This window comes from Monopterus albus, unplaced genomic scaffold (genome assembly GCF_001952655.1).
Source record: "Monopterus albus unplaced genomic scaffold, M_albus_1.0 scaffold279.1, whole genome shotgun sequence".
Classification (NCBI taxonomy): Eukaryota; Metazoa; Chordata; class Actinopteri; order Synbranchiformes; family Synbranchidae; genus Monopterus; species Monopterus albus.
In genome coordinates, this window is record NW_018128159.1 from 703,097 (window position 1) to 722,461 (window position 19,365).

Genomic DNA, 19,365 nt, shown 5'->3' on the forward strand with positions numbered 1-19,365 from the left:
TGTGTCAGAAAACCGAAATGAAACCGAAAATGGCTTCTTTTAAAAACTTCAAATTTTTAAAACACGCTTACTCTATAATTGTGTGTGTGTATATATATATATATATATATATATAATTTTTTTTTTATACAAACATTATGATTTCACTGTCCATCATGTTATCATATATTCTCTTTTCACAAAGACTGCATTTTTGTAAAGACTAGACAGATTCTTTATCAACCAATCACAGTCCATGATTTGCTGCGTCATCCCTAGCAACAGGGTCAACCACACCTCCTCATTAAGATAAACGTTTTTGTACTTTCCTTGCTCAGAGTTGCTCTGAGAAGTTTCCTAATTCACTTTTAGTCCAGGCCCCTCAACTAAGACCTTTTAGGCTAAGATAGGAGCTTTCTGAGAGAATTCTAAGATACTTTGTGAATATGGGCTCAGATCCTCGCCAGAGAACATCGCTGGTTTGAGAGAGGAGTCAAGGAAGCTATTTTTGTCCAAATAGAACACCCCTCACTAAACAGGGGTGGTGTACTAAGACACAACTTGTCATCCATCTACAATCCTGTTTTGAGATCTCTGCCCAAACATGTCCACCAGGACAATAGGCATCGGTCCACAGGTGAGGGTTCAGAGACAGGTAACAACTCTCACCGATACTGGGCTATAACGACTCAGTAGTTAGGGGACATTGTTGGGCATCTAAGGACTGAAAAACCACCAAGGGGGATAAATATCTCTGACTCAACGTCAGTTGAGCAGAACTGATAAAGCCTCTTGGATGAGAGATGAAGCATCTTCAACCTAGAAAACCTAGTCCAGCTGATTTTTTTTTTTCAGGTTATTAGAGGCAGTTATAGCCTGTTTATTAATAACTTTTTTTATTTTATTTTTTGGTCTGTTTCTCTGACAGCACACTGACTGCAAGCTACAAGTCTTAATCATATATATATTGTCAAATTCTGTTCTGGGGATATGACTTACATTGGCGTGAAAATACTTGGCTAGTTGGATTTTGTTGTCTTTCCAGTGTTGTTGGAACTCTGAATACCGCAGGAGTAGTCATTTCCTCTTTTGCAGGACCACTTCACCCATACACGTCAAAGGTCACCTACTTGTTTGCTGTAGTCTTTGCAGGGTGTTCACCTATAAGGAAAAACATAAGGTGACATGAAGCAAAACCTCTAACCATTAAGCACCAACTATTGATGTGGTCTTTGTGTGTCAGAGTTCTATCTGTCTGGCTGATTTGTTTTCAATCTCTTTGCTCCATCTTTCCCCTGGCCTTGGAGAGAAGACTTGACGAAGCGCGTGGGGTTTGGTCCTCTCCAACGACCTGAATAGTGGCATTGTTTGCCATGCTGAATGAGAGGATGAGGCTAGATACAGGCAGAACAGGGAGGGGGTGGATGGACAACATCTTTAAAATCCTTGTCTGCCTTTAGAAAAAGCTTTATAAAAGGGATTATTACTTGTAGAGATGGTGAGTTTCATTGTTGCTCTCTGCCATTCAGTATGAAGTAATCTCTCTGTGTTTTTTGGTGTGCACTTGTGCTTTTTTCCATTGCTCTGTTTGGTCTAGGTTGGCAACAGCAGGGTAAGGCTCTTAAAGCTTTGATAACAACCGGTAGGGAGCCTTTTTTTATTTGCATCTTAAATGCATATTAATGCTAGGGTTTTTAGACTTTCCTATGATGTGAAGAGTGAAGTTGTCAAAAATAAATGTTTTCCTGCAGTTACATTGTTCACAGCTGGATTATTCTTGTGCATCAGGAATGAGTAGTTCAGAGAACAGGTGTGATGCCTTTTTTTCTTTTTTTTTTTTGTAAGTTATTAGTGGGGTCTTTTTCCATATTCTGAGCAGGTCCTTGCTGAATTACTCTTTTGTTCTGTCAACACAGATTAAAATCAATATTAAGTAGTGTTAGTAATGTTCAGAAAATGTGACTTCTTAAGCCTGAATGGGCCTTTTTGTTTTTCAGAAAGTTGTTATGTTCAATATATTATGATGATGCTGCTTTATTGGAGACTGAGTGCATATTTAATATATACAATTTCAAAAATCAAAATTGCTGATATGCATCATATCATAGTCAACTGGAATGACCACCTGCCCGAGCCCTAACTATAAGCTTTATCAAAAAGGAAAGTCTTAAGTCTAATCTTAAAGGTAGAGAGGGTGTCCGCCTCCTGAACTGAGACTGGGAGTTGGTTCCATAGGAGAGGAGCTTGATAGCTAAAGGCTCTGCCTCCCATTCTGCTTCTGTGGACTCTAGGAACCACAAGTAAACCTGCACTCTGAGAGCGAAGTGCTCTGTTAGGATGATAAGGCTCTACGAGGTCTTTAAGATATGATGGAACCTTGTCATTTAAAGGCTTTGTATGTTAGTATAAGGATTTTAAATTCTATTCTGGATTTCACAAGGAGCCAGTGGAGAGAAGCTAATATAGGAGAAATATGATCTCTCTTGCTAGTTCCTGTCAGTACTCTGGCTGCAGCACTTTGGATTAACTGGAGGCTTTTTATGGAATGATTGGGACATCCTGATAGTAAAGAGTTACAGTAGTCCAGCCTGGAAGTAACAAATGCATGGACCAGTTTTTCAGCATCACTTTGGGGGAGGATGCGAGGTGAAAGAAGGCAGGTCTAAAGACCTGGTTTATGTGTGATTTAAAGGACATATCCTGGTTAAAAATGACTACAATGTTCCTCACAGTATTGTTGGAGGCCAGAGCTATGTCATCTAGATTACCTATACAGCAGGTTTCTAAGGTTTTCAGGCCCAAGTACAATAACTTTAGTTTTGTCCGTTTATAAGTAATAAATTACAAGTCATCCAGGCCTTTATGTCTTTAAGACATGCTTGAAGTTTGACCAACTGATCTGATTCATTTGGGTTCATAGATAAATATAACTGAGTATCATCTGCATAGCAATGGAAATTTATGCTGTTTCCTGAACATACATGCTCCCTTTAGGCAATGTTAAGTGAAGAGAATTGAACCTAACACAGAGCCCTGCGGAACGCCGTGACTAACTTCAGTCTGCGCAGAAGAGTCATTAACATGAACAAACTGGAATCTTTCTGATAAGTAAGATTTGAACCAACTTAGTGTGGTTCCTTTAATCCCAATAACATGTTCAAGTCTCTGTAGTAAGATGCTGTGATCAGTGGTGTCAAAAGCGGCACTGAGATCTAAGAGGACAAGTATGGAGACAAGTCCTTTGTCCGAGGCTAGGAGAAGATCATTGGTGACTTTCACTAGTGCAGTTTCTGTACTATGATGGACTCTAAAACCTGACTGAAAATCCTCAAATAAATCGTTCTTGTGCAAGTGGTCACATAACTGCTTTGCAACAGCTTTTTCAAGGATTTTAGAAATAAACTTGGATGTTGGTCTATAATTAGCTAGAAAACCAAGAGTAGGCTTTTTGAGTAGAGGTTTAATTACAGCAACCTTAAAAGCCTGCAGAACATAGCTCTGTTAATAGATAGAGGTTAATCAGATCTAATATGGACATGTTGATTAGGGGCAAGATGTCTTTGAGCATCGTGGTTGGGATGGGGTCTAAGAGACATGATGATTTAGATAAAGCAATTGAGGCAAACTCATTGAGATCAATGGAAGAGAAGTGAAGTAGTCTAAGTATAAATGAGGTCTTGCAGATGATTCTAAAACCAATGTACTTGATGGCACACCTGTGAGTTGTGGGAATGATTTGATAAATTTTTTCCTCGAATAGTTGTGATTTTATTTGTAAAGAAGCTCATGAAGTCATTGCTGCTGAGGTCTAAGGGAATGTTAAGCTCAACAGCACTGTGGCTCTTTGTCAGCCTGGCTACAGTGCTGAAAAGAAACCTGGGGTTGTTCTTATTTTCCTCTATCAGTGATGGATGGTATGCGGTTCTGGCACTATGGAGGGCTTTTTTATACATTAAACCATCTTTCCAGGCAAAGAAAAGCTTTTCTGACTTGGGGTGTGGCGCTGCGAGCTGTACCACCGGGCCTCCTCAACCGGGCAACAGTATCAAGTGTCGTACGCAGAGAGGCTGCAATACTATCAACAAGATTATCGACTTGTGTGGGAGTAAAGTTAAGGTGGCCTCCCTCCATTATATTGGCACATGGCACTGAAGTAAATAATGATGGAATCATTTCCTTAAATTTGGTAACAGCATTGTCAGATAGACATCTACTGTAATGGAATTTTTCCCCACATAGTTAATAATCCGAATTCAATAGTTATTAGAAAATGGTCAGACAGGAGAGGGTTTTGGGGAAAAACTATTAAGTGTTCAGTTTCGATGCCATATGTCAGAGCAAGATCAAGGGTGTGATTAAAACAGTGAGTGGGTTTATTTACAGTTTGAGAAAAGCCAATAATGAACTGAATGCTTACTGTTGAGGCTGTCATTGTCCGCATCTACATGAATATTGGTCACCCATTATGATTATTTTATCTGTACTAAGCACTAAATCAGACAGTCTGAGAATTCAGTTAAAACAATAAAAACAAACTAGTTAAAGCTCCAGTCACAAAGGCAAATAGGGTGTGGTTGCATTTATCTTAATGATAACCCATTTTCTTTAGGAGCTCCACTTGTCCATGGATGAGTAAGTGCATGTATGCACATGATGGCCTTAACACTCAGGTTTGTGAAAGTGGAGCCTGAGCCATTTAGTGTGAAGAAACCTTTTTCATCCTCTACAGTGTGAGTCAGTGACTCAGCTGAGTCACTCCCCAGTGCCTTGTCTTTCAGTCGGTTCCTTTTGCTCCTTAAATCGTTTTTGGGTTCATGTACATAACCTGTCTCCTCTGTTTTTACACATAAACATGACACGAGTATGTTCCAGTTTAAAATTGTGCCAGTTGTACACTTAAATCTCTTACAACACTGACAATACTGTATAGTACAGGTTGTATCACTGTTGCTTCTACAAATGTTCATTTCATCATGTCTTATGTGGCTTTCTCCACTGAGACTGGGCATAGCTGCTAACGTTGCTGCTGTTAACCCCCTTGTAAAGCAAGCAAACTGCAGAAAGTTAAATGATCATAGAGTACCCTGGAACTGCTTAACTCTCTCTCTTTTTCTGTTTGCTGAAACCAGCTAGCAGAGATAAAAGTGAATATATTGGTAATGTTGTTATGACTGGCCTAGCAGAACTTTTTTCTTGCTAGCAGCAGAAGCACTGGCTGGTTGATCTCTCCAACTTCAAATGTAATGTAGGATTGCTTCCTCCATGTCCTGCCATGATAAATTTGCCTTTACTAGCATGTACTACCGTCCAGTCCACAACCTTGTGGTGTAGAATGATCTACACTGTGTTCAAAAACCAAGCTACACTATGTTTGTATTTTCATATCATGTCAGTTATTCATTTATCTCAGAGGCAGGTTGCAGCAGAAGTTGTGTTATACTGAAGTGAAGCATTATGGATAACTGAGAGCCGTGGCCTCCCAGGAAGGCAAATAAAAAACTGTATTTATTTATTTATTTATAGTTGGTCACCTGCAACCTTCACACATGTTGAGACCTTTGGTAAATGAGCTGAGTTTCCTGCAGTCTGACCGCACGTCAGAAGAAGCCAGTGAGTTAAAGGCAAAGCCTCTGATGTAGGCCATGTCGATGAGCTGCTCACTGGTCAGAAGGACCTGTACTATGCATCCAGAACAGTCTAATTGGTAACTTCATCTGTCTTTGGTTACCCTGGCTCAGTGTGATGCATAGTCCCTGGCTGTGACACTGCTTGAGTCCCGGCTCATGGGTCAGCCTACCGGCCCCTTTTGGAAACACAGCCCTCTGTCTAAAACTGGTGTTTTTCTCTTCAGGACCTGTCATATTAATCCAGTATTGGCCTGACATTCTAATGAGGATACAGTGTAATCCGGGGCTTTCTCAGCTCCTCCTTTCTCTCTTAAGATGATTACTGACATGCTCCTTTGGACTGAATTAAAATGTTAACCATTTTCACACAGTGCCCAACAGTAATGGTGCAAGATGTGTTTTAGAGCAAAACTGCAACATCTGCCTTCCAGATGACATATGACAGATTATTTCCTCCATTTAAGTAGGTTGTCAGAGGTTTGCAGCTTGGTGGTTAACACTTCCTCCATAGTCTTCTAAAAAGAGACCTGTAGGGTGACAGAGGTAATTGTGGGGGTGGAATAACTGTGTCAAAGGCCAGAGAGTGCAGGTACTTATCATAGTTCTTCTGCTATAGTAATTTATCTGCAGTTCCTCACATGCAGGGAACACAGGAACACTTGCTGTGCATAGTATGTCTGAGTAGATATGATTTGGTAAAAGAGAAGGCAGTGGAATTTAATTCCATTTTGTGAGGTTTTCAGTGTTTTTGATGCAAGAGAAAAAATGCCTTAAGCTTATTCACGGTGCTGCTTAGCCAGGGCCAAATTTTCAAGGTGTACAGCACTGACATTTGTCTATAGTACCTAATACATCAGCTAGAAGAATTAGTTTTAAATCTGCTAACAGAGTGTGGAGTGCAGTTAGTCATCCTTTTATAGGGCTTGGCTGGAAGGTATCCAAATGATGTTAATAATATACAGGTGTGAAAATAATGGAGAAATCACATTTATGAAAGAAACGGCCTAAGATGGTACTAAAAAGCAGAAAGAGATGTGCGCTTTTGATTTCTAGTGTTATTTGGACGACAACAACAATTGGTTTAGAATATAGGTAGTTGGTGTTGTTTTCATATGTTTGTGTACATCTTTTTTTTTTTTTTTGTCTTCAACAGAAAATTTCAATACCACGGTCAGAAAATCTCAATGAACTGCAAACGTTTACATTCTATTTATCAAATGTGGGCAGAGATAACCCCCAGGGCAGCTTCGACTGCATCCAGCAGTACATCACCAGGTGAAAACAAACACTCAGTCCCACTCACTTTTTCTTTTTCTAAAGTGTGCAACTAATTCTTCTTGTTCAGAAACACAAATGTATTAACTGTTGTGTTGTAATTCATATTAATTGTGCACAGGCATTTCAATCAAGAGTTTACTGTCTTTGAGCTCTGTTCAATAGTCAACGGTCTTTGGACATGAGTTACCTAATGAGCGTTCTCCGGCAAACAGTCTGTTAGTTTAACATACAGTACTTCAGACCCGAGTTGAATCATTAAACTGCCAACAGGCATCCCTGATGAAGACAACAGGGGCTCCAAGTAGCAGCCACTAAATGGAAATATGCAACTCTTGGGGTTATGGGCATTACGCAACATACTGGTACTTAGTTTATGTATTTACAATAAAGCGATTGTGAAAAGGTGACACTGGCAAGTGACTTGGGTTCTGTCAGTAAAATCAAAAGCGACCTTTGTGGCACTATTCAGTTATTTTTCTAAAGTAAATTAATCATTGAACTAGGTTTTGCAAAATAAGAATGAAGTTCAAAAGAGTGCATGCATTAGTTTCTGAAAGACCTATGCTATATTTCCAGTGCAAATTAAAACTATTTAGTGTTCAAATACATTTCAATTTTAATATCCGTCCTTCTGCAATTGTGTTTTTATAGTAGCAGCTGCAGCAACACAAGACCTGTTCATGATGTGGGTCAATTCTCTTCCACCAAAACCCATTAATCTCATTCTGCACATTATCTCTAGCCTAACATATGCAGAAAATGCTGACTGAATCAAACGAATAGGGCTCGATGTCTGTGTTAAAGTGAAAAGAAGTAGAAAACAAGAACAAGAAGAATCCTCTGCTTCTGGCTGTCCTGTGGCTGGCCCCATTACTCTGCAAATATTTTGTAACAAGTGTGTCAGAGTTCATCCACATCTCTGACTGGATCCTAATCAACCTTGAGTTCTAATCTAAAATCCAAATGACAGTGCTCACCTTCCACTGCCTGCACCACACCATCTCATTTTCTGCTAGATCCTCATCGGAGTGGAAGGGAATCAAAGGGAGCCAGAAAGTCGAGATTTGATGTGGCAGTGAGTTGGACTGTGGGAACCCACAGTTGAATGGAAATTAACAATAATAGTGCATTAAATGGATCTCATTTGTACATAAAATACACAGTGAAGAAACGGGCTATTGCAGAAGAGATTCAAGGCTGATGCTGAGAATGAACTTGTAGTAGTCAATTTATGTTCAGTATTTTAAGGCAGGATCTTCTCATACAGCACCTTGATAATAATTAGTGATTGTCTTTTCTTTTCTGATTGAAGCTTTTGGTCACCTGTCTTCCTCTCTGAACAACTTGTCTTTGTTTTGGCAGTGAAGGCAGCATTCAGCTGGACTGTTTGGGTGGGATCCAAGACAAGATTACAGTATGTGCCACTGACGACTCCTACCAAAAGGCCAGGGAAAGCATGGCACAGGTGGAGGAGGAGACTCGCAGTAGGAGCGCCATCGTCATCAAGCCTGGGGGACGATATGTAGGTGAGGAGATGTGATATTGACAAATGAATACCTCAAGTCAGCTGGACCTTTTTTTTCAGTCATGGACTTGAAACCACTAGTACCTAATAATTCAGCTTCTTCTGGTTGATAGGAAAGAAATATTGCCATTTAAACACTGTAAGGGTGTTAACAGGCATAAAGCAAGTGGGAGAGTATCTGTACCCTGCATACCCCTAAATGGCCCATGTGTTTGTGCAGGCTTTCGCCACTGGTCAATGGGCTCACATTGGACCAGACAGGTCATTTGTGATCCAGGGCTGAATACCAGAGGTCCAGCACACTGTCTATAACCATGACTTATCGAATTTGATGGTTGTTGGCTCCTCAATGGTCAAGCATATAATGCACCACATACGCACTGATTCTCTTTCTTTGAATGTGATATAAACAAAAAGAGGTAAACATGTACCAAGGCATAATGCATCAACTTGCTGCCTTTTTGTTGTTAGGTTTTTGAGTTGTATTATAAAATGCACCGAGCAACAGTTGCAGTGGAAAAACCACAGCAGCATTGCAACGAATGAAATCCAGTGTAAACTTGTTTACTGTTCAGCTGCAAGTCCAAAAATATTTAGTCCATGTGTGCTTTGTTTCAGTCTCAGTAGGAGGCAACACAAAATTCATTTGAATCTGAATCACTTGACCAAAAGTCGCAGCAGGAAAAGGTGGTGATAGCTGATGTTTATAATGGAAGGTGCATTTGAATGGACTTGGCAGTGATAAAGAGCCATCTCTTATGAATTATCTGCAAGCTCTTCCAGTCATTAACAGTTAGTTAAGATGAATTCCTTTTGAGATTTTGTTTTGTTTGTTTGACCAAAACATGCAAGTATTGGCTGCCAGCCAAAAAAAATCACTTGTTCTTTTGTTTCAGTGATCGATTATAGTATAGTTCACAAAATTCCTCCTGTAATTAAAATTCTCAAGCTGAAAATCTCATTAAACCTTAGAAGGCCTTACATGCTCCAGAATCACTGTGGCTGAATGTCTTTTGCTCATTGTTTTCTTTCCTTTTGTCTTGTACCTATGTGCATTGTACGAGTTTTATTCCAAACCTCAGTTTATAGTTTTGAATTTAACACCAAATTACCAAAGAGTGCACACAACAGGACATTAAGTTCAGCACTAAAAACTGTTGGTAAGGTAAATAAATGTAGATAAGCAGAAAATTAATTGGTGTCATCACAGTATTTTCTTTTTGTTTTGAAGTCTGCAGTACCCCTCTGTGCAGTCTCAACTTCTCTTCCTTCACATTTGTAACTTCTTTCAGGCAAGAAGGTTCAGATCCGGAAACCGGCACCTGGCCTCTCAGATATCGCTCCGTTACGGAGAACATCTCGGCCTGTCATCATCTCTAGCAGTACAATGAAGAAAAGCATGACCCAGCACAGGCCGCTCCGAGAGCGCCTCCTCCACCTGCTGGCCCTCAAGCCTTACAAGAAGCCTGAGCTGATACTAAGGCTGCAGAAAGACGGCCTCTCACAGTTAGACAAAGACTCCCTGGACAGCCACCTGCAACAGGTTGTACACATGCTTTCCAATAGTACATACAATAGTACATCGTCTAGACCTTACAGTGAAGTTATCCCTTCTGATTATCCTCAACTACAGAAGGCAGCAGACTTACCCTTTGCTGTTTTTCATTACCTAGGTGGCAAACCTCAATGGGAAAGACAACACCTTCACATTGAAGGACTTTTTGTATAAGGAAATTCAGAAGGACTGGCCAGGCTACACAGAGGGCGACCAGCAGCTTCTCAAGAGGATCCTGTTTAGGTACATCAGAGATGTGTACTCTCACTATGAAACCCACACATCACCCTGTTCTAATGAAGAATCTCTTCAGCCATAAATTTAGGGGAGCTGAACAGTCATTTTGAAACACAATGCGCAGTGACACATTTAGCACCTAAAGGCGATAAATGTGTATATATTTTTTTAAAGATTGGTGTAATGTGCTTATTTTTTGTAGTCATTCTTGAATCAGCCCACTAAGTTAGTTCTTTTTTTTTTCTTAACACTGGTAATTTGATGAATCAGAGTTGGTGTAGACTAAGAGTTTATTTTGCAGTGTTTGTGAGTAGGTCTTTTAGATCAGTGGTCCCCAACCCCCGGGCCGCGGACCGGTACCGGTCCGTGGATCAACTGGTACCGGGCCGTACAAGAAATTATTAATTATTTCCGTTTTATTTATTATCTGAGTCTGAACGATCTTTTATTTTGAAAAATGACCGCATTCTCTCGGTTACATCTCGGTCACTTGAGCGCCAAAACTGGCTTACTTGTGGACATATTCAGCCTGCTCAATGAACTCAATCTGTCACTTCAGGGGAAAATGACAACTGTCTTCAAGTTGGCAGATAAAGTAGCTGCATTTAAAGCCAAACTGGATTTGTGGGGACGGCGCGTCAACAGAGGCATTTTGGACATGTTTAAAACATTAGCGGGGATTTTGGGTGAGACTGAGCCAGAGCCTTCATTCTCCCAGCTGGTGCACGATCACCTGTCTTTGCTTTTAAAAGAGTTCGAGCGCTACTTCCCAACCACAAAGGACCCACGAACTGCCAAGGAATGGATCCGCAACCCATTTGTCAACAAACCAGGTGAATCCAGCAGGTCTGTGCAAGAAGAAGATCAACTGCTGGAGATCGCAAATGACGGCGGCCTTAAAAGTATGTTCGAGACAACAACTCTGTCGGTGTTCTGGATTAAAGTCATGACAGAATACCCTGAGATCGTAAACCACAGCACTGAAAACTGAGACTTTGATGTTATACTCATGTTATGTTGTTGGCGCAATGTTACGAGGAAGCTGCTAATAAAGTTGCATACAAGTACACAGTAAATTCACATTTATTATTATATTTACAATATAAACAATCTACGTACCCCCCCCCGGGCCGCAGTAAAATTGTCTAGCGTTGACCGGTCCGCAGTGATAAAAAGGTTGGGGACCACTGTTTTAGATGATGAAGCCTAAGTCCCTCCACAGTCCCTGCAGTGAATTTCATTATTACATTAACATTTTTTGTAACTGCTGATTCTTTATATTTGCTTTAACTAGGTCGACCTTTTTGAGCCTCAGTTTAGGCTGTTAGAGAGTGTTGATTTGTTGTTTGTGCTCCACCTGAATTGTTGTTTGACAGCATGAGCTGTTGGCCTTTTTCCCAGTGGAAAATTCAGGTTTCTCAGGATAGGGGACATTAAGGAAAAGCAAGCTCCCAGCTAGCTATTTATAGACCAGGCAGCAGTGGTCAACTCTCCTTTTGTTTATGTAGTGGACTTGAGAATAACTCCTGTTGTTTATGGTTTGCTTTAATATACCTGTGGTACAAACCCAAGGGCAGCTAGAGTGACTAGAGCCAACACTGAGTGGACAGAAGGAAGACCTGTATGAGGCAGTAGCCCTGCAACATGATACTGATTTACATACCTGAAAAGTCCAGTTTTTGCTGTGACTGCTAATATCATAGTTTTACGACATTTTTTGCGCTTTATTGGACTCTTTAAAGGTGCTTCTAGGATTTACATTATTTACATAGGGTCATATATACACACCACCAGTCACAGGTTTGGACATGCTTACCTATTCAGTTCAATGGGAAGGTCTGTCCAAAAATGGCTCAATACAACAGCCTTATGAAAAAAAAGTTTCACAAACGTGGTACTTATTAGTGCACTATATAGAATTAGTGTTCTTATTACTATGTTTGTTTATTCAGTCTAGTTTCTGTGTGCATGTCTTTGTAAAGCCATGCATATCTGCACATACTTAGAGCCTTGTGTCTGTGTTTTCACATACTTTGAGCGCTGTTTGTGAGGTTATCAGCTAACAACCACAGCCTCCCACCTAACACTACCTCCCCCTCCCCAGCTTTTCCAGAGTCTTGAGTGTGTATATAGTTGGTCACACACCAATGTGAGCATAGAATTCGTGTGATGCAACAGTGTTCCAGCACATGCTGATCTGTGTGTGAGGTGGCACTGGTCCAAGGTTCAGTTGTACCGGTCTACCTGCTGTCTCACTCGTAGCTCCCACATGTCTGCATGACTACCCCACCACAGACACATGCCCTGATTGAACTAGGGTGGGGCATTGACAAGACTTTGTGTACCCAACTGCCCCCTACTGATAATATCATCAAACTAAATGTGCATGTTCAGATTAATTAGCCATGTTTGTGTTTGTGGCTTCTTTGCTAGCATCAATAAACTTTAAAATCAGAGATAGACCAGTTTGTTTTGCCAGACTGAAACTCGGCCACTACTAGTGAGTTTACCAATCAATAGGAATAGGATCAATGGGCTGGCTTTCATTCTGTGTGCTAACTTTGACTTGGTTGTATTGGTTAGGCACTGTTTATCTGGATTGGATAGCTGTATATTGGCACAGCTCTTTTTGTTTTGATACTACTGCTGCCTGACCTGTTCATATCTGGCAATAAGATGGGTCCTGGCAGATGTGATCACAAGCAGGCAAATCCAAATGCAGTTGGTCAAGCCTCTTGTGGAGGCGGTCAGTAATAGTGCAGAATGAAAACAAATAAAGGATGTTCCTGTTTCCATTTAAAGACCATCTAGTCAAGTTTGTGGTGCACATATTGCCAGCAAAACCTCCCAAACAACACCCATACCCAAATTACTATGCAGTACCATATTCTCTCTCACTGTAGTGTGTCATGCCACTTTTTCAGCTGTCATGAAGCAGCTGCCAGAAATGATCAACCACTAAATAAACATGCAGCAGTGTATATGAGATTAGGCATTTCTTTTCAGGAAAACAAAAACAGAATCTTCCATTAAACATCCTAAAAACAGTGAGGAGTGGTAGAAAAGTTGTACACATTTAATCACTGAAATTTTGCCTTTTGAAGTGTGTGTTTGTAATAAAATGTTCCTCTGTCAGGTAGCTCCTCCTTTTATTCAGTTGCTATAGCTACACATTCAACTTCACAATGTGACCGTTTGTAATGTCCTCGTGCATCTGTAGAATTAGCCTGTCTCTGAAGAAATTGCTTGAGAGTAATTTAATGTGCTCAAAGAGCACAAATGACTACACATAAGGCAGATTTCACAAGGCCTTTAGCCTTTCAGGACCTCAAGAGCCTGGTCGAATAAATTAACAATATTTACACCGGAAGAACAATCGGATGAATTGAATTGTCCAACATTGCTGCATCAGTGCCATTGGAAATGCCATCACCATCAACAGATAGCTGGACAGTTGAAGTAGTGTTCCTGGTGTGCTGCAATAGAAATATATTCAGTTTGTTTTGTTTTTTTTCTTGTATGTGTGTGTTTATGTGCATGTACGTGTTCACTCTCTTAGAAAACAGTGCCAAACCCAGAACAGCTCTGCACCTCCACCGGAAAGTCCACCCAAAGAGCTGGCCAGCAGCTCGCCATCTCAGGTGAGCATCCTGTTTTTCCTTCTGTCTCTCGCTTCTATTTACTTCTCCATCTCTAAACAGCCACACGGTTTTCATTTTTCCCAGTTGTACAGCTTGTTTTTACTCCAGTGGGATAGTGCTGGATATTTTCATGATGTTAGGTCAAAATTGCTAATGTTTTACATTGTTAATCAGGGTATACTTATTTTCCAGAGGGTTTCTGAGCATTTGAAAGAGAGGGGGGAAATAAAAAAAAATATATACTGTAGGTGTGTACACACACACACACACACACTTAACAAAGAAGTCAAACCTTTTCCGGTAAAGAGGGAAAACAAAGCAACCTACAAGTGTGCAGCACATGTGTGGGAACATCTGAAACAGTGCTGTCAATATGAACAGTATTTGCTTTCAATTATAGGAAGATCACCACAAGTGTGTTTGGCTGCTGAATTACAGTATTAGCGACTGCAAAAATTGAGGTGTTCTAAAAGTTTTGACGGGTTGTGGGCCTATTAGTTGTATGAGTACCATTAAATCTCCTCCACCTGCTATTTATATTGTATATATCAGTCCATACTTTTGAGTTTGTCCACTGTTTACACTTCTGTTAAGTAAAGGAAAGAGGAACTGCTCTGTCAAGGTCAAGTCAAAGTGTTTGTCATATGCACAGTTAGGCAACGTGTTTTCCTGTACAATGAAATTCTTACTTTGCCGTCCACATGAATGCCACAAAATATATAAAGTAGATAAATAAGTAAGGCACTTTAAGGCAGCAAATGAAGAGATATAATAAAAATATATAATATAACAGAGAATGTATGCTGCATGGGAGCAGCATGTGCAGCAGTCAACAGTCATTGTGCAATTATGCATGTGCAAACTGAGAATGTAAACAGTACATGACTTATTTCCTGGTAATAAACTCCTCAGCTGTTTAGGAGTCTGATGACAGAGGGAAAGAAAGAGTTTTTCAAAAGCACCCTGCGGTGGTAAATGCTCTGCAGAGAGGGCAGTGGAGTCCTGGTGATCTTCTCTGCAGTCTTTACCACTCTCTGCAGGCGCTTGCGGTCCATAGCAGTAGTGCTGCCATACCAGACAGTGATGCAGCTGGTCAAGATGCTCTCAATGATGCAGCTGTAGAAGTTGCTGAGGATCCTAGGCGACATGCCAAACCTCCTCAGGAAGTACAGCTGCCGTTGGACCTTCTTGACCAGCTGTGTGGTGTTAAGTGTCCAAGTGAGGTCCTCACTGATGTGAATGCCCAGGTATTTGAAGCTGCTCACCCTCTCCACTTCGAGCCCCTGGATGAACAGTGGCCGATGAGATCTCCTCTCCTTCCTCATGTCCACTATCATCTCCTTCATCTTGTCCGTGTTGAGGCTGAGATTATTGTCCTTGCTATTGGGCTAGTATCTCCTTCCTCTCAGGTTCTTCTCACCTCAGACACTTAGTGTTTGCCCCCTTCCTATTCACTCTTTTCCTCAGTTAACACAGTACACAAACAGTATCTCAGGCTCTTTTAGATTTAGTGGTATAAATCCAACAGCAGGTAAAGCTGTGTGTACACCAGAGATAGCTGAGGGATGGCTCAGGTAGGACAGCAAGGTAAACAAGGAGAGACCATGTCCACACCATGATTGGGGGGAATAACATGTGCCCCCTCTAACACTTGGTTTCCACTTATTTTCAAGTTTTCCTGTCATACAAAAATGCAAAAACAAAAGATAAATTCTCTGCTCCATTTTTTGTTGAGGAAGGCTTTTACAGCTGTCACTGGAAGGGGTATTGTTGAGCAGTGTAAAAATGACAGCTTAGTGTGAATGGACGGCCAAAAAGAAGAGAGATATTTTCATAACTGCTTAGTTATGAAACAGCTAGGCAGGCTGGTTCTAGCTGTTGTTTCAGAATGCTCCAGTCTTCCTTTTGGGGACAGTCAACACTGGTTTTCTCAGCCACTCCCAAAGATTGTCTGACATGTAATTCCTGGTATTGTGAAAAGACGGCACAGTCATCACAGCCTCCATACTTCTAGGAAGCATACTCAAGTTTCCTGCAGATCCTTTAAAAAGTCTTACTTTAAATTAAAAAAAATGAAAGGGTTAGGGGCTAAAGTCCTAAACCAGTCTTGTAATAAAACCTCCACTGTCATGAACATTATAGTGTTCTGTGTTTTGTTGCGACTGAAAGGTAGGGTTTGTGGTTTTTGCTGCTGTTGAATTACATTGTGTTATACTGAGGGGTTTCTATAATCTTGTTTCCCCAAATTATATCAAGGTGTGTTACTGAGAAACAAACCACAGCCTCAAAAGTGAATACAAAGTTTCAACAAAACTGAACATTACAACAATCAGGAGGGAGGATTTTAGGTAGAACTGTTTTTTTTTTTTTTTTTGTTTTTGTTTGGGTAGACTTACTAAATTGACAATTGAATATGTATATGTAGCACAGATGTTCATAAAAATTTGATTACACTTGTCTGTTGCCTGCAAGTTATCAAAACCATACATGCTGTTCTTTCCATTATAAATGTTTTCACAGCCATAGGTTGTATGGTTGCACCAGTAATTGTCATCTAAATACGCATTTGCTTTAAAGCGTATATAATGCATTATGCATATACATGGGCTGCATAATTATGATATTCAGTCATTTTATTTGAATGAAACATGGATACACATGCTACACCTGTGTTAATTTGTATTTGTTCTGCTGTGGAAATGGTTTTTTTTCCTGTTTAAGACTTTAAAAAGTCTTAAATTTGATTTAAAATAGTGTGCAGCAGCCTTGATACTAGAGCCTCTCCTCTGTACGCTCCCTTGTCCTCTGCAGCTCGACCATCTTTGTTTGCTCTGATCCAGACTGCATTTTCCCCTCGCTCACTCTGAGGTGAAGTGAGTTTATGTTGAACTCTATTTTAGGTTTTGCTACTAAAAATGCTGTTTTTTTTTTCTGCCAGAAACGGTCTGCTTCTGATTTCATTGACCCGCTTGTCAATAAAAAGCCCAGGATATCACACCTCGCCAGCAAGGCTGCAACAGCCCAAGTTAATGGCAAGCTCAGCTCCTCTTGTGGAAGAGCAGAGGCAGGAGGGGCACAGGCAGGAGCGGTGGTTTCTATGTCAGACAGCGGCATGGCATCAAGCTCCCAGCAGCTGCCTGTACTGGACATCCCTCGTCCTTTTGAAGCACTGTCGGACGTCAGTAATGACTCTAGCCACAACGGGAGAGACTGTGACTCTCAAGAAACAGTAATGTCTGAGAGGCTCAGCCAACCGCCTTCAAAATTCTCTTTGTCAACAGTACTTAGCGTGCCTACCACCGGCACGCCATCTCCTGGACACACAGTCTTGCATAGTGCTCGGGACAAGAGTTCTTCATCCTTCAACAGCAAGTCCAGGAAGAAGTCAAAAAAGCATAAAGACAAGGAGAGAGCAAGAGAAAAGGAGCAGGAGAAGCAGAAGGGCATGAAGACCAATGAGGAGTGTGTGCCTGAGCCTGTTAAAGCCAGTGAGATGAGCCCAGGAAGTGTAAAAAGCAACAGTATTCCACAGAAAAGCACAGGTGACAGACACACACACACACACACACACACACAAAGATTTTTTTCTTCACAGTCTTATTTGCTAAATTCACAGCACCAGATAAAAGATTTCTGGATAGAAGTTCATATTTGGATTTACACCAGTTAGTCATTACTGTGAGTAGGTGATGCATCATGTGACTCACTGATTGAATGGAGACCCCTGCTGTTCAGCTTTGCTTTCAGTAACCTCAAGCAGACACCTGTGAATCCAGCTGCCAGACAGCACCTTTAGACAATTTGAGATTAACTATAAAAAACATTTTGTTGTGTTGCCTTTCCAGTTGCACCACAACATCTTTCACACATAGAGACACAGCAAAGATAACCAATTTAGATTAATGCAATTTTCTAACTGTGTGACCTTGTTTCAGATCTGAATGGAATGTGCAATAGTACCAGTATTCCTTTGTCATCACCTGAGGTGGCAGACTATTTATTGTGAGTATGTCAACAAGTTTAGGTCCCAATAGATCCATGCTTCTAGCTAAGAGAATTTGATTTCTCACTATTTTTAGGAATAAAGTTGAGGTTTTCAAACTGTAAGCAATGTCTTCCAAAGGGGGCATGAGAGTAAAGCGGGGCCCCGGAGAGAGAGAGATGTGGTTAAAAACTACATGAGATGAAAAGGGCAGGTATATGCCAACGCCCTAAATCCAAAAGAAAGTTAGATAATTATCATTTTGCCATTTACCAACAGTTGCTTTGAAACACTGCTATCTGAGGCAAGTAAAGCACTTAAAGGATAAGGCCGATCATTTTTTTTTTTTTTTGTATTAACATTTTCAACACTCCCCATACAGAGACTAACATCGACAGTGAATTGCTTCTGCTCATGGTTAATGATCATCACTGTTTCAGTCCTGGATCATTTTATTCGTCTGTGCCTGGACTTTTGCTGATGTTTTTGGACAACAGCGGAACATCACTATGCAAGGCGGCATTCTTTTCATTACTAAACCTTGGGCCCTACTTTGTTGCCCCAAAGGCTCTGAGGGGCCATAATATCATGATGTTGGCGCGACACAGAGTCAAATGTGCATATATATATATCTGGGGTTTGCTAATGAAGAAATATGCCGCCCTGCATAGTGATGTTTCGCTGATGTTTTTGAACAGTGGAAGACTATGACACAGACGAATAAAATGATCCAGGACTGAGACAATGATGACCATTAACCGTGAGTAGAAACAATTCATTGTCAATTTTTGTCTCTGTATGGGGAGTGTTGAAAATGTTAATATAGAAAACGACTGGCCTTATCTGCACCCAGCTATCCATTTGTGTCAAAATGTGTACTTCTGAGTCACAAGGCACTGAAGGTATCATTATCTCATAGAAGAATGACTTCTCTTAACTCAGACATGTCATCCAACCATCACATTTTATTCAGGATCAAAGTAATCCTGTGATAGTTGACTGTACATTGCAGACAGGACCTGTTAATAGGTCACCTTTTAACAGTTTGCCAAAATGAAAACAAATCTAGCTTAATAAATAAACAGAGCTGAAACTCATGGAGGGGTTGTATAACAGAAGTTTCTGTGGGGGTGTAGTGGTGTTGCTTTTGTCTGAGGTGGGGCTCACAGTGTCAGGTAAAAATTTAATTGGTTTGTGCTGAGTTTCTTTCTTTCTAATGACTATTTCTCCCTCACTTGAACCAAGTATGTGTTCTATGTGATTTTCTGTGAAAATCTCCATTCCTTAACTTTTTATTCCCTCTCTTCCTAGAAAGTACACAGTGATTGGCTCTCCAGAGCAGCGTCAGAGGTATAAAAACGATTTCAACGCAGAGTACAGTGAGTACCGGAATCTGCATGCTCGGATAGAGGGCATCACCCGGCAGTTTACTGTACTTGACAATGAGCTCAAACAGCTCCAGCAAGGCACTGACAAGTACAAGGTAGATTCCCTAAAGGATGCACACAAATCTGAGCAACTCAAAGAAAACCCTTCATATG

The 19,365-nt window shown here is 40.7% G+C and overlaps 1 protein-coding gene across 2 annotated transcripts in view; it reads left to right on the plus strand.

Moving 5' to 3' along the window:
* Positions 1-19,365, plus strand: part of ell (elongation factor RNA polymerase II) — a 37,608-nt gene that overhangs the window by 17,583 nt on the left and 660 nt on the right. For both annotated transcript variants that reach the window (XM_020622387.1, XM_020622388.1), the window contains 8 exons: positions 6,760-6,881; positions 8,247-8,410; positions 9,702-9,952; positions 10,083-10,207; positions 13,761-13,842; positions 16,781-17,384; positions 17,778-17,844; positions 19,136-19,307. In XM_020622387.1, the coding sequence (XP_020478043.1) occupies positions 6,760-6,881; positions 8,247-8,410; positions 9,702-9,952; positions 10,083-10,207; positions 13,761-13,842; positions 16,781-17,384; positions 17,778-17,844; positions 19,136-19,307 (1,587 nt within the window). The remainder of the gene's footprint in view (positions 1-6,759; positions 6,882-8,246; positions 8,411-9,701; positions 9,953-10,082; positions 10,208-13,760; positions 13,843-16,780; positions 17,385-17,777; positions 17,845-19,135; positions 19,308-19,365) is intronic.